At 45.9% G+C, this 20009-nt stretch overlaps 1 protein-coding gene across 1 annotated transcript in view; it reads right to left on the bottom strand.

The window, feature by feature from the left end:
- ST8SIA2 (ST8 alpha-N-acetyl-neuraminide alpha-2,8-sialyltransferase 2) overlaps positions 1–19906 on the bottom strand; it is an 87420-nt gene extending 67514 nt beyond the window's left edge. Inside the window, exon 1 of the mRNA XM_007959964.2 lies at positions 19809–19906. Within this exon, the coding sequence (XP_007958155.1) occupies positions 19809–19906 (98 nt within the window). The remainder of the gene's footprint in view (positions 1–19808) is intronic.
- Positions 19907–20009: the final 103 nt, after the last annotated feature.

The raw sequence follows: 20009 nt of genomic DNA on the forward strand, positions 1-20009 counted from the left end.
GAGTCCATTTCAACTGATAGTGATCCCATGTGACAGAGTAGAACTGCCCCATAGGGTTTTCTTGGCTGTCATTTTTATGGAAACAGATTGCCAGGTCTTTCTCCTGTGGAGCCACTGGGGAGATGTGAACCACCAACATTTCTGTTAGTAGTTGAGTGCTTAACTATTGCACCAGGACTCCTTTATGAAATATTTCTTGGCCATAAAGAGAAATGAAATTCCAATATATGCTACAACATGGGTGAGCCTTGAAAACATTATGCAGAGTGAAATAAGTCAGATAAAAAAGGACACATTTTGAATGATCACACCTACAGAGATATCTAGAACAGACAAGTATATAGATACCAAATTCTATAGTGGTTAACTGGAGAGGGTGGAAGGGTGAAATGGTGAGGTGTTATTAAGGGGCACTGAGTTTATGTTGAGGGTGAGAAAAAAGTTTGTAAACAGATAGTAGTGATGGTTGAACAATATGGTGACCATAACTAATGTCACTAAATTGTACATGGAAAAAAAATTGAAATGGTGAATGTTTTGTTATATGTATTTTACCACACACACACAAAGTAAATATTCTATCACCCAGTTAGGGAAGACAACTCTCTCCAGAAGCTAATCTCCCCCTTTTTCCAAGAAAGAAAATAAAAACAACACAATGGGACTCTGATGAGAGAGAAAAAGTCAAAAGTCAACATAAATTTTACTTTCTTTTATCTAAGTTAATCTCAACTCCCAAATGTTCCAGCTTCAAAAGGTAAGATTAGGTACCATTAAGCCAGCCAGAGCAGCACTGATTTGAAAACCCTCCTTGGTGCTACAGCACCCAGTAGGTTGCAGACCCTTATTAATCTCCTTGTTACCAGCTTGATCTCAGCCTGCCAGGAGCCAGATCACCTGATTCCCAGTTCCAGCCACATCCCTCCCATCCTCGGTCTTTGTGCAAGAGGTCACTGAACCTGCATAGAACCGTGACTTAACTCTGCTAGGAATACTTAGCTCACCCTTGCATTGGTCTTTGTTTATGGAATGGGGAAAAAAGGAAAGTAGTCTTCACCTATAAATAAGGCAGAACTCAATGGGTTTCAAACCAGACAATGATGTGGGGAGCTGGTATAACCCATCACTTTTTCTGTCCTTAGTCATGGAAATATGTAAGTGGTCCCAAAAGGGAGGTGACAGAGACCTTTCTGAGCTTCCCTCAAGGAACTAGCTCCCTTTTTCCCCCCCCCCCCCCTGCTTTCCTTGCTTCATTCACCAAGCAAGCATCTCCTCTCCACCAGGTACTATGCAAGAGGCTGGAGGTATAACACAGTGTGCACAAGCCTGGCATTTTCCCAGGCCTTGTGGAGCTACAATTATACAGAAAAAGCAGCCATCACACAAGAAATGAGGCATGGGTGCACCAGACAGAAAATGAGGCATGGTTCAAAGGAAGTAGAGAACGCTAGGAGACTGAGATGAAGGTTTAAACTGGTGGTGTGGCAGGCGTTGGGGGTCCCTCTTGGGCTGAGAAGTATCTCTGTTGTTGTTGTTGTTGTTATGTGCCTTCGAGTCAGACCTGACTCATAGCGACCCCTCCTTGGGTTGCCGAGGCAGTATCACTACGGAAGTAGACTGCCCAACCTTCCTTTCGAGGAGTGGTTGGTGGGTTTGGACCATCAGCCTTCTGGTTAGCAGTCAAGTGCCTTAGGCACTATGCTACCAGAGCTCCCGTTGTTGTTGTTAGTGGTCATCAATTTGGCCCCTGATCCATGGCAACTCCATGCACAACAGAACAAGATGCTGCCTGGTCCTGCACTAACCTCACAATCGGACACAAATCAGACCATTGTGATCCACAGGGTTTTCACTGGTTGATTTCTGGAAGTAGATGGACAGGCCTTTTTATCTAGTCTGTCTTAGCCTGGAAGTTCACTGAATCCCGTTAAACATCACAGCCATGTGCAAGCCTCCACTGATAGACAGGTAGGTGGTGAATGTGCATGAGACGCATCATCTGGGAATCAAACCTTGTCTCCTACACGAAAGATAAGAATTCTAGCACTGAACATGGACCTAAATCATCTTTCCTCTTGGTGGGACCACCCTCTGTGCTAGGAGTGTCTGCATACACTTTCTGAATTAACCACAAAATTATTTCATTGGATACTTCTTTTCCTAAATGCTGGGCAATTTCCCAAGTATAAGTGAGAAATTGGTTCTGCAAGGAGGTACCTTTTCTGAGGATCAAGTTACTCACTCTCTATAGATGTTTTGTAGGAGCTCTGGTGGTGTAGTGCCTAAGGCATTTGACTGCTAACCAGAGGTTGGCCGTTCAAACCCACCAGCCCCTCCTTGGAAGGAAGGTTGGGCAATCTACTTCCATAGTGATACTGCCTCAGAAACCCAAGGAGGGGTCACCATGAGTCAGTTTCAACTCAACAGTAGGGAGTTATAGATGTTTTGCAAGAAATGTCATGGTTTTGCTACCACTGTTGTTAGTTGCTGGCAAGTTGGCTCCAGCTCCTGGTGATCCCATGTACAGCAAAACGAAACATTGTCCGGTCCTGTGCCATCTTCACATTTTTGGCATGCTCGGGTCCTTTGTTGCTGCCACTGTGTACTCTGAGTGCCTTCCAACCTGGGAAGCTCATTTTCTAGCATTGTGTCAGACAATACTCTGTTGTGATCCATATGATTTACACTGGGTTATTTTTGGCAGTAGATTCCTAGGCCTCTTCCTAATCTGTCTTAGTCTGGAAGCTTTGCTGAAACTTGTCCACCATGGGCAACCCTGGTGGTACTTGAAATTCTGGTAGAATGGCTCCTAGCATCATAGTAACATGCATGCTACTACAGTATGACAAACCAACAGACAGGTGGCAGCTGGCTACCATATGGGGTAGATAATGGCTATGGGGAAGGAGTAAGGCTGGTAGGTTATTGCACAAATTTCTGTGATTCTGGATCCATCTTCATGGATTTTGTTAACCCTACATTATTGCCTTAATATTTTTCTTTATATTGATTCACTTAAAAACGTAAGTTAATTTATCATAAAAGGAATCTTTATATCACTATCATAAATAGAAAACTAACATCCCTTGCCCAAAATAGAAGGCAAAAAATAAATACAATTAAAGTCTTGGCTTCCAGCCTGCCCGGAGGCTATTTTTATCTAGAGGAGCAGACTGGTTTTACAAGGCTCCCCTATACTGCCTTAGATTGCCCCAGAGGCCTTGCCCTCATTTCCTTTACTTTTTGTAACAGGAGAGTGGAGTTTGGAGTTAGGTTGCAGGCTGGGCAGGCCACCAGAACTGACTCAGAGACCCCAAGAACTCAGGGGCACTGCTGCTGTGTGTACCAACTGCGGAAGTTGGGTCAATTGCTGTGTAAACAGTCACAACTTAGCCAAACTCTATTTTTTTTTGCGTGTGTGTGTTGGGGGTGGGGGGAGTCAGGTAGGGATGGGGGGAGTCAGGTAGGGATGGGGGGATGTTAAATGACACAGCTGAGGAAGCCTTTGCTGACCAGCCTCTCTAGAAATTTCAAAAAGTCAGGTGCTCTAGCCTTGGTTAATGTTGTTTGTGGTACAAATACACCACAGGCTCCCTAGACTCATTTAGTAAATCAATTCAACCCTTGATTAAGGTTTCTCCTTGCCTCACCTTGTGCCTCAAGCCTCATCTGGGGAAAGGACAAAGGGAGAGAAGCAGGCTAACTCATGTGGCTGAATTCCTGGCACCCAGGCAAAGGAGCCAGCCTGGCCTTGATAAAATTAGGCTCCTTTTATCTGTGTTGATTAAGCAATTACTTAACCCAAACCTCAGTTTACTTGTCTATAAAATGGGTCTTGGAGCTATTTTATAATATATATGTGCAATAATGCATGAAAATATTCTAGTGCACACCCAAGAATCCAAAAATGACTTTAATGATAATTGTTATTATTCATTTTCCTGATATGCCTTTGAAAACCACTATAAGCTAACTCGGGGATGAGAAATGGAGATATATGGGCAAGTTTCACCTGGTGTGATGGGCCAGCAGCCTCATTGTCTCTGACTGGGGCTCTGCAGAAGTAAGAGAAACCAACCATCCACACCAGCACAGTCTGCATACAAATTATCTGAGGTCTGGTTAAAAGCAAATTCTATTCAGTAGGTCTGGGTCTGGGGTGAGACCTGAGATTCTTCATTTATAACAAATCTCCAGAGGAAGCCGTCAGTGCTGGTCCACACTTTGGGTGGCAAGGTTCTAGTCCAAAACCAAAAAAAAAACAAACAAACTCACTGCCGTTGAGTCGGATCCGACTCATAGCGACCCGCCTGTGGGTTTCTGAGGCAGTATCACTACAAAAATAGATTGCCCAACTTTCCTTCCGAGGAATGGCTGGTGGGTTTGAACCGCCAGCTTCTGGTTAGCAGTCAAATGCCTTAAGCACTATGCCACCACGTCCTCAAAGTGTGGTCCTTGGACCAGCAGCAGCAAGCATCACCCAGAGCTTGTTAGGAATGCAGATTCCCGAACTCCATCCTAGACGTTCTGGGTTAGAATATCTGGGGTGGGGCCCAGAAATCTGTGTTTGAAAAGCTTGCCGGGACTCCAAGGCACACACAAGTTGGAGAACCACTGCTGTGGCACTTCCTGCCCCCTGGAATCCACACTTGCTCACTTCAGTTATCCTATGGGGATTATGTGGCATGGGCCTAAAAGGGAACAGATAGCTGAATTCCAGCTCTTCCTAGCTAGCAGGAGTCAAATCCCTGGCATCAACATTTTGGGACTCATTTTTTTTTCAGTTCACTCTTGAGCAAAAAAATCACTAAACACAGGCTACTCTGGTACAGCTGATCTGGGATGGGGAGTGGTCCTAGCCATTTTCAGCCTTGGCCACTCCCTCCCCCCATTATATAAGCCTTCCATGTGTTTCGCTTTTATGAAACCTTATGGGGCCCTCCACTGCATTTAGACAAGCAGGCAGAAGGCAGGCCAACAAGTATTTACCGAGTGGCCACAAAAAAACTATGTGTTAGCACTTTTCACAATCCTAAATCCCAGTTGCTGGAGTATTTGGGCCACCTCCAGGGAATGTATCCAAATACACTCATAACACAGTAATAGTTGTTGTTTTTCTAATTCTGTATCTATGTCCCTTCTTCTTTTACTCCCTCCACTCCCTCCCTACCAGGCTTCTGCACAATGTATTGTTTTTAAAATTAAAAAACACTCATATCCACAGTTGCTTTTTTAAAACCATGACTGGGGCTCTTAAAATAAAACAATGTGTATTGAACATTTGCCAAACTCTCTTCTGGCCATTTTCAATTGTGTTTCATTTAATCCCTGAAACATTGTGAGCTATATATTATTAACCCTATTGTATAGATTAGGAGACTGAGGCTAATAGAAGTGAAGTCACTTACGGAGCTGCTCCAGCAGTATGGTAGTGAGAGCAGCTCTCTATGGGAGGATGTGGCAGGCAATTAAAAGGAAGAAAGAAGGCTTGGGTTGCCAACTTGGAGAGATTTATGATGAAAATCTATGCGAGTCACTCTGGCACTTCACTTTAAAGTTCAGGTAAGGAACCCTAGTAGCACAATGGTTAAAGTGCTCAACTGTTAACCAACAGGTAGGTGGTTCAAACCCACCCAGTGGCTTTGCAGAAAGCCCTGAAGATCTGCTTGCATAAAGCTTACAGCCAAGAAAGCCCTATAGGGCCCATGTGACCCTATAGGGTCACATGGGGTTGTTATGACTCGGAATTGACTCCACAGCATGGACAACAATAACAGAGCTAGGGTGGAATCAAAGAAACAATTGCACCAGACAATGGGCAGTGTTAAAGCAGACAAGGACCACTTTTTACAAAAAGAATTATTATACTGCAAGAAAAAGAACTGGGGAAAAGAGGGAAGGCACTCCAATGAGACAAAAAGCTGGGAGCTTTTAAAAAGAAAGTTAAAAGGGGTTGATCACTGGGATTGGTTTTCACTTAGAGCCCAATCTTCTCAGAAAGTTTTCTTTTCTTATGATAAATCCACTTGGACCCAGGGAGACCCAGGGAAAGGAAGAGAGGAGGAAGGCTGGGCAATGGGAGAAGGGAAGTTTAGGGAGATAAAAGATGTGCCTATTCTAAAGTTATTTAAATAGAGTAGATCTTTTAAGTCCTTCTAGTCAATCCAAGAAAGAAAGTTAAGACAGTCTGCTTCTGTAAAGATTTACAGCCTTGGAAACCCAATGGAGGTCCTTAGGAGCAGGAATTAAGTCGATGGCAATGAGTTTGGTTTTTTGAGTCAGTTGTTAACAACAGTTAACACAGTGAACATGCTCAGCTACAAACTAAAAGGTTAGAGGTTTGAGTCCACCCAGAGGCTTGTGAGAAGAAAAGCCTGTCTATGTGTTTCAAAAAAACAGCAATTAAAAACCCTACTCTGACCCATCTGGAGGCAGTTGTTTACTGTAAACCTTCTCTGGAACAGACAAGGGAGCTTGGGTAAAATTCAAAGTGCTTGGATAAAATCCAACTTTGTCCATGGATAGTAATAGCAGGGCTGGTTCCTGGAAAAGGAGTCTTGGCTGGTTTGCTCTCCTAGCCTGAACCATCAGCAGGGCTTTGGGGGGCCACTGTCAGCACAATGTACCCACATGCACAGCTGGCCTAAGAGGCTCCCTGCCTAGGCCAGGATGGCTATACCACTGGGGTGTCTCCCTGCTTCTCTTGGGAACCAAACATTTTGATTAGTGCACAGTTTGGGCATCACTCAGAATTCACTTCAAGTCAATTGACAAATTTTAGGAACATCAGAGGGGCAGTAAGCTTTGCTGCTTACAAGAGAGTAGCAAACAAAAGTCACTGACTTATCAATTTACCAATGCATTTTCTCCACACATCTTATGTCTTTTCCCTTCATTATTTAAGCTATGCTGGCATTTACCAAGCAAGAAGGTGTGAATTAACACTGGATATCACTCCTCCAAGTGCAGCCAATATTGTTCTTGAAATTAGAGATGGGGAACCTAATGATAAGCACTCACATCTCACTGGGCAGAGTTCAGCTGCTGTCTGCAGTTTCCTCAGCATCTAGTTGAAATGTCACACTCAATGATCATGGCTGCCATTGTGTGTGGCCATCACCATTGGGGTGGGGAGGATATGCAATGAGTCTTTTTTTTTTTTTTCCCCTTATTTTATTTCCTTTGGCTAAAACACACATAGCAAAACATACAGCAATTCAAGAATTTCTACATGTACAATTCAGCAATATTGCTTACATTCTTCAAGTTGTGCAATTATCCTCGCTATACTTTTGCAAATTATTCCACCATTATCATAAACTCACTGCCCCCTAAGCTTCTCCTCTACCCTTTCAAGTTCCTGTTGTCAATTTGATCACATATAGATAATTCTTCAGCAGAGTACAATGTTCAAAGCAGACCCCAAATCAAAACCAAACCCACCGCCGCTGAGTGGATTCTGACATATAGTGACTCTATAGGACAGAGTTAAACAATCAAACAAACCCACCGCCATCAAGTCGATTCCAACTCATAGCGGCCCCCACTGGGTTTCCAAGGCTATAAATCTTTATGGGAGTAAATTGCTTCATCTTCCTCCAGTGGAGCAGCTAGTGGGTTTGAAATACCGACCTGGTTAGCAGTTAAATGCTAACAGGAGCTCCTTATAGGACAGAATAGAACTACCCGGTAGAGTTTCCAAGATTGTAAATCTTTATGGAAGCAGACTGTCTTGTCTTTTTCCTGTGGAGTGGCTGGTGGGTTTGAACTGCTACCTTTTGGTTAACAGCTATGCCACCAGAGCTCCTTCAAAGCAGACATTCCTTACTAACTAAGCTAACTTGTTGTTTCATTTAAAGATGACTTCAGGGAATATTTTTGGTTTAAAGTTTAAAGATTATCTCAGGGCAATAGTTTTGGTGGCATCATCCAGCCTCAATGGCTCCAAAAAATCTGGAGTCCATAAGATTGGATATTCTGTTCCATATTTTCCCCTATTTTGATCAGAATTCTGCTATAGACTCTTTGGTCAGATTGTTCAGTAATGGTAGCTGGCATCATCCAGTTCTGCTTTCACGGCAAAGGAGGCAGTTGATCACGGACACAATTAGTTACACATTCCAATTCCTCCTCCAATTCCTGACTCTCCTTTTTTGACAGAGAGAAAGTCTCCCAAAGAAGTTCGTTGAGAAAGTCAATAAGTGTTTTCTATAATCTCAAAAGTTTACATTATTCTTTTCAAAACCCCTGTCTGGTACAAAAAAAAAAAAAAAAAAAAATGCAGTGGAAGGTAGGAAGTCTAGTGTGGGAGGTGAGAGGAATGAGAGGCAGCCAGGTAATTTTTACACAAAAAAAAGTAGCTAAGAGCAGCTTGGGCCCGTGGAGTCAGGTAAGCCTGGTTAGAATCCCAGCTCCTCATTTACTAGTTGTGCAACCTGAGGAAAGTGCTAAGCCTCCTTTTCCATGTCTGCAAAGGGAGTAAACAGGGTAGCTATGAAGGGTGAATGAGATGACCTGTTCATAGCAGACAGGCTGGCACAGTATCACACACACACACACACACACACACACACACACACCAGTTACTATTTGAGTCAATTCTGACTCTTGGTGACACCATGTGTGTCAGAGTAGAATGGTGCTCCACTGGGTTTTCAATATTTATTTATTTCAATTTTTCATAAGTAGACTACCAAGCCTTTCTTTTGAGGTGCCTCTGAGTGGGCTCAAATTGCCGACTTTTTAACCAGCAGCAGCCTGAGTGCATTAAATGAAAGGGGGAGGAAGAGCACCCTTGGGCAGGTCAATCTCCTGGCAAAAAGCATGTCCCTTCCCTCTAGGCTTCCTTCTTTGCTTCACCAAGCTCTACCCTGCCTAGGGAAGGTGACTGCACCAGCCCTTTTCACCCTTCCCTAAAAGAAAATTCCTCCAGGCCTTAATCATTTGTGTTTTTTTTTCCCTCTTCCCTCAGTGTATGTCTCTCTCTCTGTGGTAATGAGATGGTCAAACAAATGCTGCGCTCCAAAGCCTTTTTGAGGAGGCTTGGTGAGGGAGCTGGCTGCAGGAGAGGGAAAGGGGGAGGAAAGGGAATCAGAGGCTCTGCCTCCCTCCCCCATCCTGCAGCCAGGTGTGTTGGAGCTAGCAACCCTAAATTGTATAGATCTTCTGGGCTGCCATATCCCATTATGACTTCAGCGCTAACATGCTGTCCCCTACGGTTTGGGTTTCTTTCAGCCCTGCTGTTCTCCAGGTTTCTCCCTCCTACAGACCTTTGTGTTTCCAGTGTTTATCCCTCCGAAACATAAGTATTCATGCTTTCTGACTGGATGCCATTTAGTACATCATTTTTGGACAGTTCTCCTTGTTCCCTGGAGCCAAACAACGAGGTTCAAATTCCAGCTCTGTAACTTACTATCTGTGAGACTTCGGTGGAGTTATTTAACTGCTCTATGCCTGTTTCCTCATCTGTAAAATGGGGATGATTATAATAACACAGACATCATAAGATTGTGGAGAGAATTGCAAGTGTTAATATAGCTAGTGTTTAGAATATTGTTTGACACAGAAAATATGTAAAAACTGATGTAGCTGTTAATTGTTATTCCCTGTTGGTATCTGTTTCCATGAGGGGAGGGAAGACTGTGAGGAGTTTCAATGTTTTCTGAATTGATTCCCTCAGTTTCCCTTGAGGTCTCAGACCCTGGAGTTCCAGATTTCAGGGACCAGTAACATTTCCAAAAATTTGGGGCTTGGGGTTGGGAAATCATAGGGTTACCAACTTCTTTGGCCAAGAAAGAGCATTACAACTACCACCTACCATCACTCTTCCATAAAAGAAAGGACATCTTAATGCCCCAAAAGAAAAAAGAAAAAACAAAAAAAGGAACATCATCTCAGAATATAGATGAGTTCTTCTCAAGCAATGACAGTTGGCAACTTCAAACTAACATAACTGTCACAGCTACCTTGTGTTTTTTGTTTTCCTCCTTTTCTTCCCCTTGGATCATCACCCACCTGTGGAGCAGCATTTGGGAACTGCTGACTAACTGCGGTCATTTCAATCCCTACCACTGACCACAAGGTTTGAGGAGAAACCACAGCCCTGACCCTGAAAGAAGGACCAAGAAGTAGAGATGAGGGCCTCAGTGCTCCTTGAAAAACAAAAGCACATTTGGGAAACTCCCTGAGAGGAGAAAGCCTCTTTCTTGCAGAACAGTCTCAGAACTCACAAACACACTGAAACAGCAATGACATGACGCGGAGTTTCCAGGAGCAGCGAATCAGGACTCCAAGCTGCTGGAACTCTTAGGTGACGCCACAGCGCATGGAACCAACAACTTCTGCCAACGTGCAGTACAGACCATGTGGTATTACGGCCACTGCTCTCTCCCTAGTTGGAGCATTCTCCTCTGTGCCACTGCCAAGACTGTGACAGCTGAAGCTGAGAAAACGCCAGGACAAACAGGTCCTGTCAGGACACAGAGCGGCTTCCTAGCAGAGTGACGAATTGCAGGCGATTGGGGAGAATTTAAAACCAGCCCAGCTGCCACCCAGGAGTGTAACTAATCTCAACATTTAAGGACAGGCCTCAGCACTGACAATCAGCAAGCAAGCCCCAGACTCTGTCACAGAGGACTGTTCCTGGGGTGCAGATGGCATCCAAGCACCGCTAGCCCCATCTCTCTGGGAGGTAGCCCTGTCCCCACCCTCTGGCAGGAGATAGTCACTGGCCTCACAGCCTTCCAGCTCATGCCCTTTCATCAGCCAGTCACACTGTATCTTTCCATCTCTCACTCTAACTCATTTTTCTTGAGACAGCAGAGAGATGCAAGGCTCCAGAGTTTATCTAGAGTCTATGCAGCTACTACACGTCTTAACCGACTAATCAAAGTTCCCTGGCTGAACCAGTGTTTTAGAATAAAAAGAAGTGTTTAGGTTCCTGGATCATGCATACAGAGCTTGATTACTAACCTGAAGTTTGGAGGTTCTAATCTACCCAGCATTGCTATGGAAGAAATGCCTGGCAATATCTTCCTTAAAGATTTCAGCCAAGAAAACTCTATAGAGTAGTTCTACTCTGTAACACATGGGGTTACCAGGAGTCAGAACTGATTTGACAGCAATGGATCTGGTTTGGTTCTTGTAAAAGTGTTGGAAAAACAAAAACCTTCAATGATGATGGGCACTGACTTGCCCTCACGTTTTGTACTTTATCCAAGTTTCAAATACAACTTCTGGGATCCTTTAGGGTGACTAGCCCTTGGAATTTAACAGCTGGCCCTAAGTTCTTCTTCTGCTCTTACAGCCAGTGTGTAAGCCCTTATGGTGATAGAGACAGACAGAGCTGACACTTCTTCTCCAGGCAGGAGGGAGAGTGGCTGGGTACAGCTGCAGAGGCCCTGCTGGCTGGAATGGGACTGGGAATAGCTGTCAGGAGACTAAAAAGCCAGGCAGAGATCTGGGGTACTGGGCTCTGCAACTTTGCTTTTTATCTGAACTGGCAAATATACCACTGGATCTTCGTCTTTTGTAAACTAGAAAGAGGTTTTCAGTTCCATTATATGTCCCCCAACATTCTGAGACAACGTGTAATGTCACAGCCAGACTGGACCCTTAAGTGTCTTTCATGTCCTTCATGTTGGATACCTGAGAAAAGCACTGGGCTCCCTGATCAAGTGGACAGTAAATACCCTTTAGGTCCCGGGGTAACACAAATGTTTTGCACTCACCTTACTAACCCACCAGCCACTCCTTGGAAGGAAGGTTGAGCAATTTACTTCCATAGTGATACCACCTCAGAAACCCAAGGAGGGGTCACTATGAGTTAGAACTGACTCAATGGCAGTGAGTTTGGTTTGATGTTTTTTGTACTAACCCAAAGGTGGGTGGTTCAAACCCTGCAACAGTGCCACAAAAGAAGAGTCACCACGAGGGGGAAGTGACTTTACAACAATGAGTTATACATACCTTTTAGAGTGGAGAGCCTTAGGGTCCATTTTTGCCATACCCTAGGCCCACAGTTTGCTTATTCAGCAAATCATGGATTTCATATAACTGGTTACCACTGAAAGGATTTTGATTCATGGTGACCTCATGTGTGTCAGAGTAGAACAGTGCTCCATATAGTTTTCTTTCTTTTTTTTCTCTTTTATTGTGGTGTAGCACCTAAGGCACTTGACTGCTAATGAAGGCTGACAGTTCAAACCCACCAGCCACTCCTCAGAAGGAAGGTTGGGGCAATCTACTTCCATGGAGATACTGCCTCGGAAACACAAGGAGGGATTGTGATTCATCAGGTCTGACTCGAAGGCATTGAGTTTTTTTTTTTTTTTTTTTTTTTTTTTTTTGATTTTGGTGAAAGTTTACAGGGCAAATTGGTTTTCATACACATTTTTTTTTTTTTTTTTTGTGCCATTGCACAAAATGCCCACAACATAACAGCACTCTTCCCACTTCCTCCTAATGTTTAGCATTTGGCTTCATTTTTCTTTACTGTCCCTTCCTCCTTTCTGAGCTTTATCCCTGGACAAATGTTGTCCCTTTGATCTCATATAGTTGATTGTTCTAAGGAATGGGTACTTCTCTGGTGTTATTGTTCACATTATAGACCTGTCTATTATTTGTCCTCCTAGGAGCTCTGGTGGTGTAGTGCCTAAGGCACTTGACTGCTAACTAGAAGACTGGCAGTTCAAACCCACCAACCACTCCTCAGAAGGAAGGTTGGACAATCTACTTCCATAGTGATATTGCCTCAGAAACCCAAGAAGGGGTCGCTATGAGTCAGATCTGACTCCACGGCAGTGGTTGTGTTGTGTTGCATGGTTTGTCCATAGGGTTTTCAATGGGTGAGTTTTGAAAATAGATCACCAGCCTATCTTCTGAGGTGCCTCTGGGTAGACTTGAACCTCCAATCTTTCAATTAGGAGTCAAGCATGTTTACTCTTTGCACCACCGATGGACATGGATCAGACACTAAATCATATATACTCAGCACCAGGGGCTGAGACAAGAGACAAATAAAACATAAGTATGGAATCCATCTTCATAGGATGCTGGTAGGGCAGCAAGCTAAGGGTGCACATGGGAGGGACGACTAACCCAGCTTGTCAGAGGATGGGAATGCTTTGCAAAGGGGGTAACATCAGACCTTGGCCTTGAAGGGGTAGACAGAAAGCCAGGGGCAAAAGGGTTAGGGACAAGAATAGTGTGTGCAAGGATGGTATTCCAGCCAGGAGGAAGGCTGGAGGAAAGGCACGGAGGTATGAAATCATGGTGCATTCTGGGGATGAGCAATTCAGAATTTCTGGATCCCAGGGTATGAGAGAATCAGGAAATAAAGAGGCTAAAGAGGGAGGTAGGGGCCAGATTACACATTGTCTTGCATGCGTTGGGAGCCTTCATAGAATTCAATACTCTGAGAAATATTTATAATTTGTAATTTACAGCAGTCCCAATTTCTAAAACCTAAACAATTTTAAAACCTAGCAACCTTGCTTTACAAGGAGGAAAGAGGCCCTGAGTGGTGAATTGGTCGCTAAGAGGAATATCTATTTACAATTTAAATTTGATGTTAGGAGCAGTTGGCAATAAGGACTTAAAGCAAGTGGGAAAAAAAAAAAAAAAAGACTTATTTTTTTCTATTTTGTCCTTCCTATTTTATACTAGAGTGAAGTACACCAGGACTGGGGAGAAAAAATGAAATTTCACCCCTCAAAAAACTTGCATCACCTTAAGCAAATATGCATGCACCTTACACAGTACCTGGACTGTGGCTGCTCAAGGTCATTTTCTTTCACATTCACCTGGACTCACCCACTACAGGTGCACTAACCCTCACTCTCAGCTGATGGTAATTTTTGCTCCTGGCTCTTGGATTTGTTATTGTTGTTAGTGGCCTTTGAGTCAGCCCTCAACTCATGGTGACCCCATGCACAGTGGAAGGAAACACTCCTCAGTCCTTTATCACCGCCATGATCAGTTGTGGATCAGACCTTTGTGATCCATAGTGTTTTCACTGGCTACTTTTTGGAAGTAGATAGCTAGGCCTTTCTTCCTAGTCTGTCTTAGTCTGGAACCTCTGCTGAAACCTGTTCAGCATCATAGTAACATCCATATTTCCACTGACAGTTAGAGGGTGGCTGAGCATGAGATGCACTGGCTGCGATTCAGACTCAGGTTTCCTGCATGGAAAGTGAGCACTCTACCACTGAATCACCACTGTACCCCTGCTCATAGATCTAGCCCTGGCTAATGATCAGAGCTGTCCTCCCCATGTCAATCACCTTTTCAGAAAGGGCCCGACCTTCGGCTGGTATGCTCCAGGACCCTGGCTACAGCATACTGAATGGCACTGGTTCTGACATGTCTAATGTCCCTTTTAACAGGCTCATGAGTGACTAGTTGCTAAATATTTTTAATATCACCCCTTCTCCAGACCTAATCAGACCTAATTCATATGGCCTGTAGAACTGAGGAAGGCCCACTCAGGTGACATCAGAACCAACACAATGTGAATTTTTCTTCCTCCAAAAGATTTACCCCAAAGCCCTGCCTGTGAGTCTAGGATTTTCATGCCCATGCTGATGTGAGCTTGTCTGGTATGCCAGGAGTTAATGCCATTCTATCTTTTACCACTACACTGAATTGGCTGCACCAGGGTGACATTTTGGGGAGACAGTCCCTGAAGTGTTTCTCCAGTCTTCTTCATTCAGCTTCCGTCTTTCTAAACTACTAAGGTCAGAACATGCTCTTAGGTAAGCAGAAAAGGAGAGATCTGGGACCTCAGAATGTACCAGAAAGGCCAGTCCTGAGACCTATTTCATAATATTCCCAGATGGGGAAAATAATTCAGAGAGCAGAGCAGTCTAACGTGGTAGTCAAGAGCATGAGCTTGGCCTCCCATAGAACCAAGGTTAAGCATCTGCTTTATCCCTAGCAAGTTACATAACTACCTTGTGCCTCAGTTTCCTTGTCGATAAAACAGAGACAGTAACAGTACCTAGCTTAGGGGGTTTGATGAAGATTCAGTGAACTAGAGCTGTCAAGCAGTTAGCATAGTGCCTGGTACCCAGAGCTCAACATACTGTAGTTCTTAGTGTTGTTGGTAGGTGTGGTAGTTAAGGTTGTGTGTCAACTTGGCTGGGCCTGGTTGAGTGGCTGGGCAGCCAGCTGGTGGTAGTTATTCCCCATGATAAGACTGGCAATCAACTCCAGAGTGGGATCTATCACAAGCAGCTGAGTAGCTGCTTTAGTGATGTGGTCTGCTACCCCTATATAAGCAGCAGCTTTGGGAATGGTCTCTAGCTTATGGCACACTTGAACCCTGCATGTAGCCAAGTCGTTGCTCAGCAGTGCCAATCTTGGGACTTTCAATGGACTTGAATCAATGGCCTGCTGTGTTGTTTGGTAACATTGGGATTGGGCCTTTTTACCTGTTGACCTTGGGTTTATCAGCTTCAGTAGCCAGCAACTGTTTGAATGAAGAAAGCCTCCAGCTTCAGTGGGCCGGTAGCAGGAGGCAGAGCTGAAGCCCAAGGTTGAGGGGCTTTCACCCAGCCCCTAGAGCCTGGCACTTTGAACTCAGACATAAAGCCTCCAAACTGTCAGAGAATAAACTCCTGTTTGTTAAAGCCATCCCATTTATGATATCTTCTGTTAGAGGGGCACAAGGTAACCATTGGGTTATCAGGTGGATGAAATGTGCTGTCTATAAAGCACTTGGAGCAGCTCCTCGATCATAACAAATGCTCAATAAATGCTAAGGCTCACCATCATCTTCATCTCCATCATCATCACAATGACTGTTGTTATTGCTAGTTACTTACCCCCCTTTAACCAGAGCTCTATAGCTCCTTTATGATCAGAGGAACTCACTTTAGGAGGAACTGGGTTATAGGTGAGGAGATCTGCGCAGTCCTGTCCTGTCCTCGGTGAGCCAGCATGTGACCCTAGATAAGTGATCTTACGTCTCGGGCTCAAAGCTCTCTAAAAAAATAAAAAATCTGTTGCCACTGTGTCAATTCCAACTCATAGTGACCCTATACGACAGAGTAGAACTGCTCCATAGGATTTCCAAGTTTGTACATCTTTACAGAAGCAGACTGCCTCATCTTTATCCCATGGAGTGGCTGGTAGGTTCGACTGTGCCACCAGGGCTCCACAGCAAAGATCCCTAGTCAATAAAAAGTGATTGTTTGTGTAAGAGAAGCCCTACGATCCCTACCCATGCTCTAGGGGTCTCTGCCTTCCCCAAAGTCTGTGTGCATATCACTAGTTAGTGATGGATAATCATACAACAACATTTATTGAATGCATTGTATACCTAGGTTTGAGAACTCCATGGTGGGCAGAGAAGCCATGACCTCTATTCTCATGGAAGTTACAGTCAAGACTAAAGCCCAGCAGACAACCAGAAGAGGATTTTAATTTACAATTTGGTCTCCAAAACTTAAGAGAGCTGCCTGAGTTGATCAGAGGTTGTTTTACCAGGAGCCTCACCCCATCCCTGAATTCACTCCCTGGTTGCTGGGCAAGACTGTTTGGGTGGGTGCTTTGCAAGGACCTCATCTTTCTACATTCCCGTCTACCCACAGAGGCATTTCCACAAGCCACTGAGTGAGAAAAAGAACTTTGAAAATCATCACTTAACAAGTAAAGAGATGGGTATCTCTCAGAAAAAGCCTGTTGATGAAAGCCCTTTCTCTTACAAATACATTAGAGGATTCCTCAGGCAGGACAGGATTGCTGAGACCCCATCAAAGTTCTCATTTTGCAGGAAAGAGAATACAGAGCTTCAGGAAAGGGATTCTCAGATTTTGTTCCACCAGACAATACATGTGTAATTCTCTTTCCTCATCCACTCTTCATTCTTAATTCTTGGAAAAATTACCCCAAAGAGAGGTTCCCTCCCCACCTCTTTCTTTTTTTTTCTCTCCCTCTCCCTCTCTTTCTCCTTCCTTCCATATTTCCTTTTTGCCTTCCTTCTCTCTCTAACAGATCACAGGGTCCCACTGTTTACTGCCTCCCAGAATCAGCCATTACTTTCCGGGACACATTGTTTCTCCTGGGACTGACAATGGAAGGGAATTCTCAATCATCTCTAGCACAAGCCAAGATCAAGTTCGGTCAGGGTGCACAGGGCTGGTGCAATAGCACCATGAACTGGAATATGATTTGAAGCCACTGTGCCAGGCACTCATTTGTGCTGAGCCCCAGCTGCTCAAACTTGAGATGGTACAGGAATTAAGTAAGTGAAGGTGTAAACAGAAATAAGGGGTTGTTGGGATTCCCATCCTCTGCCCCAAGTCTTTTCCTTGCCTAGGCATGGTAAATCCCCAGACATGCCTTCATTCCTTGAGATTAAATATGTGTGGGTCAGATTGTGGGTGAGACTAGAATTCTGGTCCAGGGCTGTCACATCTCACTGGAGGTGGGTCTCCGGCCTGGGTCATAACTAGTCAAGCCAGAGGTCAACATGGGGACCAAAACTAAACCAAACCACAGCCATCGAGTTGATTTTGACTCATAGTGGCTCCCACTGGGTTTCCAAGGCTGTAAATCTTTATGGAAGCAGAATGTCTTATTTTTCTTCCATGGAGTGGCTGGTGGGTTTGAACCACTGACCTTTTGGTTAGCAGCCAACTGCTTTAACCACCACACCATTACAGCTCCTTAACATGAGGACAAGGGGTACCAAATTGAAGGAATAAATTACAGAAGATAATACATTTGACTTGTTTGGCTATTTTACCCAGGGTCAGCCCAGGCAGGGACAGGATATAAAGCAGGAACTCCCAAGTAAAACAGGCCCACAGCAGAAATGCCCTGGGGTTTGTGGTGTGTGTGTGTGTGCGTGTGTGTGTGTGTATGTGTGTATACATATATTATTCCTAGCATAGGCTTTGAAGCTTATTCCTAGATACCTTGTTGGAACAACCTGATGTGGGACGTAGAGGTTTAAAGTGCATTTGGCAGGGCAGTGTAGCATTATATGCAAAGTGATTTCCTAATTCCATTTGAAAAATTAAAGTCCTTAGTATATAGAATGTATTCAGTAAAAGTTCATGAACGGATGTACTAGAGGATGCATGAATGAGTGTTGTTTTTATAACAGAACAATGGGCAGTTGTGGATCCTTCCCTATCACATTGGTAAAGGTCAGCAAGTGCCCAGACCAGGGAGAGCCCACATCTGGGAGAAGACAGGAGGCAGCCTAGGGGTTTCCCACTCACTGCCTCTTCCATCATCTCAAGGCTTAACTTGTCCAATTTCTTTTCCTACCCATGTTTTTGAGGCAAACGGGAGAGTAGGGTGTTTTTCCTTCTCCTCATTGGAATTAGTGGCACATCCTCTATTAACTGCATTTGGGAAAGTTTTCAAGCTCTGGGGGAAACCAAGTTCCTGAGGACAGCAAGGAGGCAGCCTCAGAGAGAGGGGTTCTTGAAGAGAGGAGGAGTTCAGAGAAGGAATTCTGGGGTTGCAGAAATGGGCAAGGGCAAGAGAGCAGGAATTGGTGCCTGCCCCAGGTGTGGGTCTTTAGGGCCAAGGTATCCTGGGTCTGGACTGGCATCTACCATTTGAGGGACCTGGCAGTATAAAGGCCCCTCAACTAGTGCTGATAATGAATGGAATAGCAAATGGGACAAAGGAGAGGCTCAAGCTGCACCGGCCTTGCAGAGGGCGCCTCGCTCAGCACTAGCCCCAAGAAGGGAATGGCGCACTCTGATCTCACCTCACTGGCATTGGGTCAGGAGGCTCTTCTCAGGGACTCTCGGAATCCTAGGTGCCTTCCCACCCGCCCACCGCCCTTTGGTGGCTTTGTGGCATCGAAGCAGCGGGGCTGGGCCCAGTGTGGGGGACAGGGAGGCGGCTGGCCGGCTGGATGCAAGCCCCAACCTCCTGTACCCACCACAGGTGTGTCTTGCACCTCAAGTGCGCGCTCCTGGAAGCCCCTGCCAAATGGCAGTTGAGGTCTTGCCTCACCTCTAGCCGCTGGGCGCCGGGATGCCCCCAGAAGATCCCCTTGCAGAGATCTGGAGAAAAGCGAGGGCGAGACCCCGCGTCAGGGGCACAGAAGCCCGCGGGGCAGTTGTACCGACTTCCACGAAATGTCTCAATCCTCGGGTTGCAAGCAGGAGTGTAGAGGCGACAGGGTTGACTGTACATCCAAAGGCAGGCGAGGGCGGGGATCTCAGCCCCGCCCCACGGGCCCCGCCTCTAGTGGTGCCAACCTGCACCCCAACGTTGGGCTCCGGGACCAGTGCGAGGCGCGTGTGCGTTTCTGTGTGTACAGAGGGGACACTCCCCTTTCCGGGAACCCTCGGAGAGCCCCAGTTCTCCACTCCTGCTCCGGGATCTCCTCCCCTGCTCAGAGATCCCCGCGCGCCCCCTGCCCACTTTGCCAAGGCGAGAAAGCGGCCGAGCCGGAGACAAAGAAACTCCTGCCTCCTCCACTCTCGGCCCCTCCGCCCGCCCCTGACACTCCCCGGCGCCCTCCCTGGACCCCGATGACACTGCGCGCGAACCCGCCAGGGAAGGAGCGAGGTGGGCGAGTCCGCTCCCCGTCGCGGTCCAGTTGGGGGCTGCCGTGCCCCTCGCGCGGGGACACCTCACGGGCAGCCGCGCCCCCATCCTCCTCTCCCCAAACCGTCCCGGGCCCCCTGGACCGCAACCCTCGACTCAGACCGTGCTCCACCTCCCCAGTGGAGCGACAGGGGGGCGCGGCGCACACAAAGCGGGGGTGGGGTACCAGAATGGGAGGGGGGAGAGATCCCGCCACCACAGGCAGGGGCCCGGGCGCAGCTATTTACCTGATTTCTTCTTCGATCTCCGAGATGTCTGCGAAGATGAGAAAGACCACGAGCAGCGTGAGCGCTGCCAGCATCCAGCTCCGGAACTGCAGCTGCATGGTGGGGTCGCGCCTGCCGGGACCCACGCGGACCAGCGGGAGGAGCTGGCTGGAGGGCGCAGAGGCGGGCGCCGGAGCCTCCGCGCAGCGCGCGGCGGGGCAG

The sequence above is a fragment of the Orycteropus afer genome, unplaced genomic scaffold (genome assembly GCF_000298275.1).
Source record: "Orycteropus afer afer isolate SDZICR_OR568_19922 unplaced genomic scaffold, OryAfe1.0 scaffold00019, whole genome shotgun sequence".
NCBI classification, from domain to species: domain Eukaryota; kingdom Metazoa; phylum Chordata; class Mammalia; order Tubulidentata; family Orycteropodidae; genus Orycteropus; species Orycteropus afer.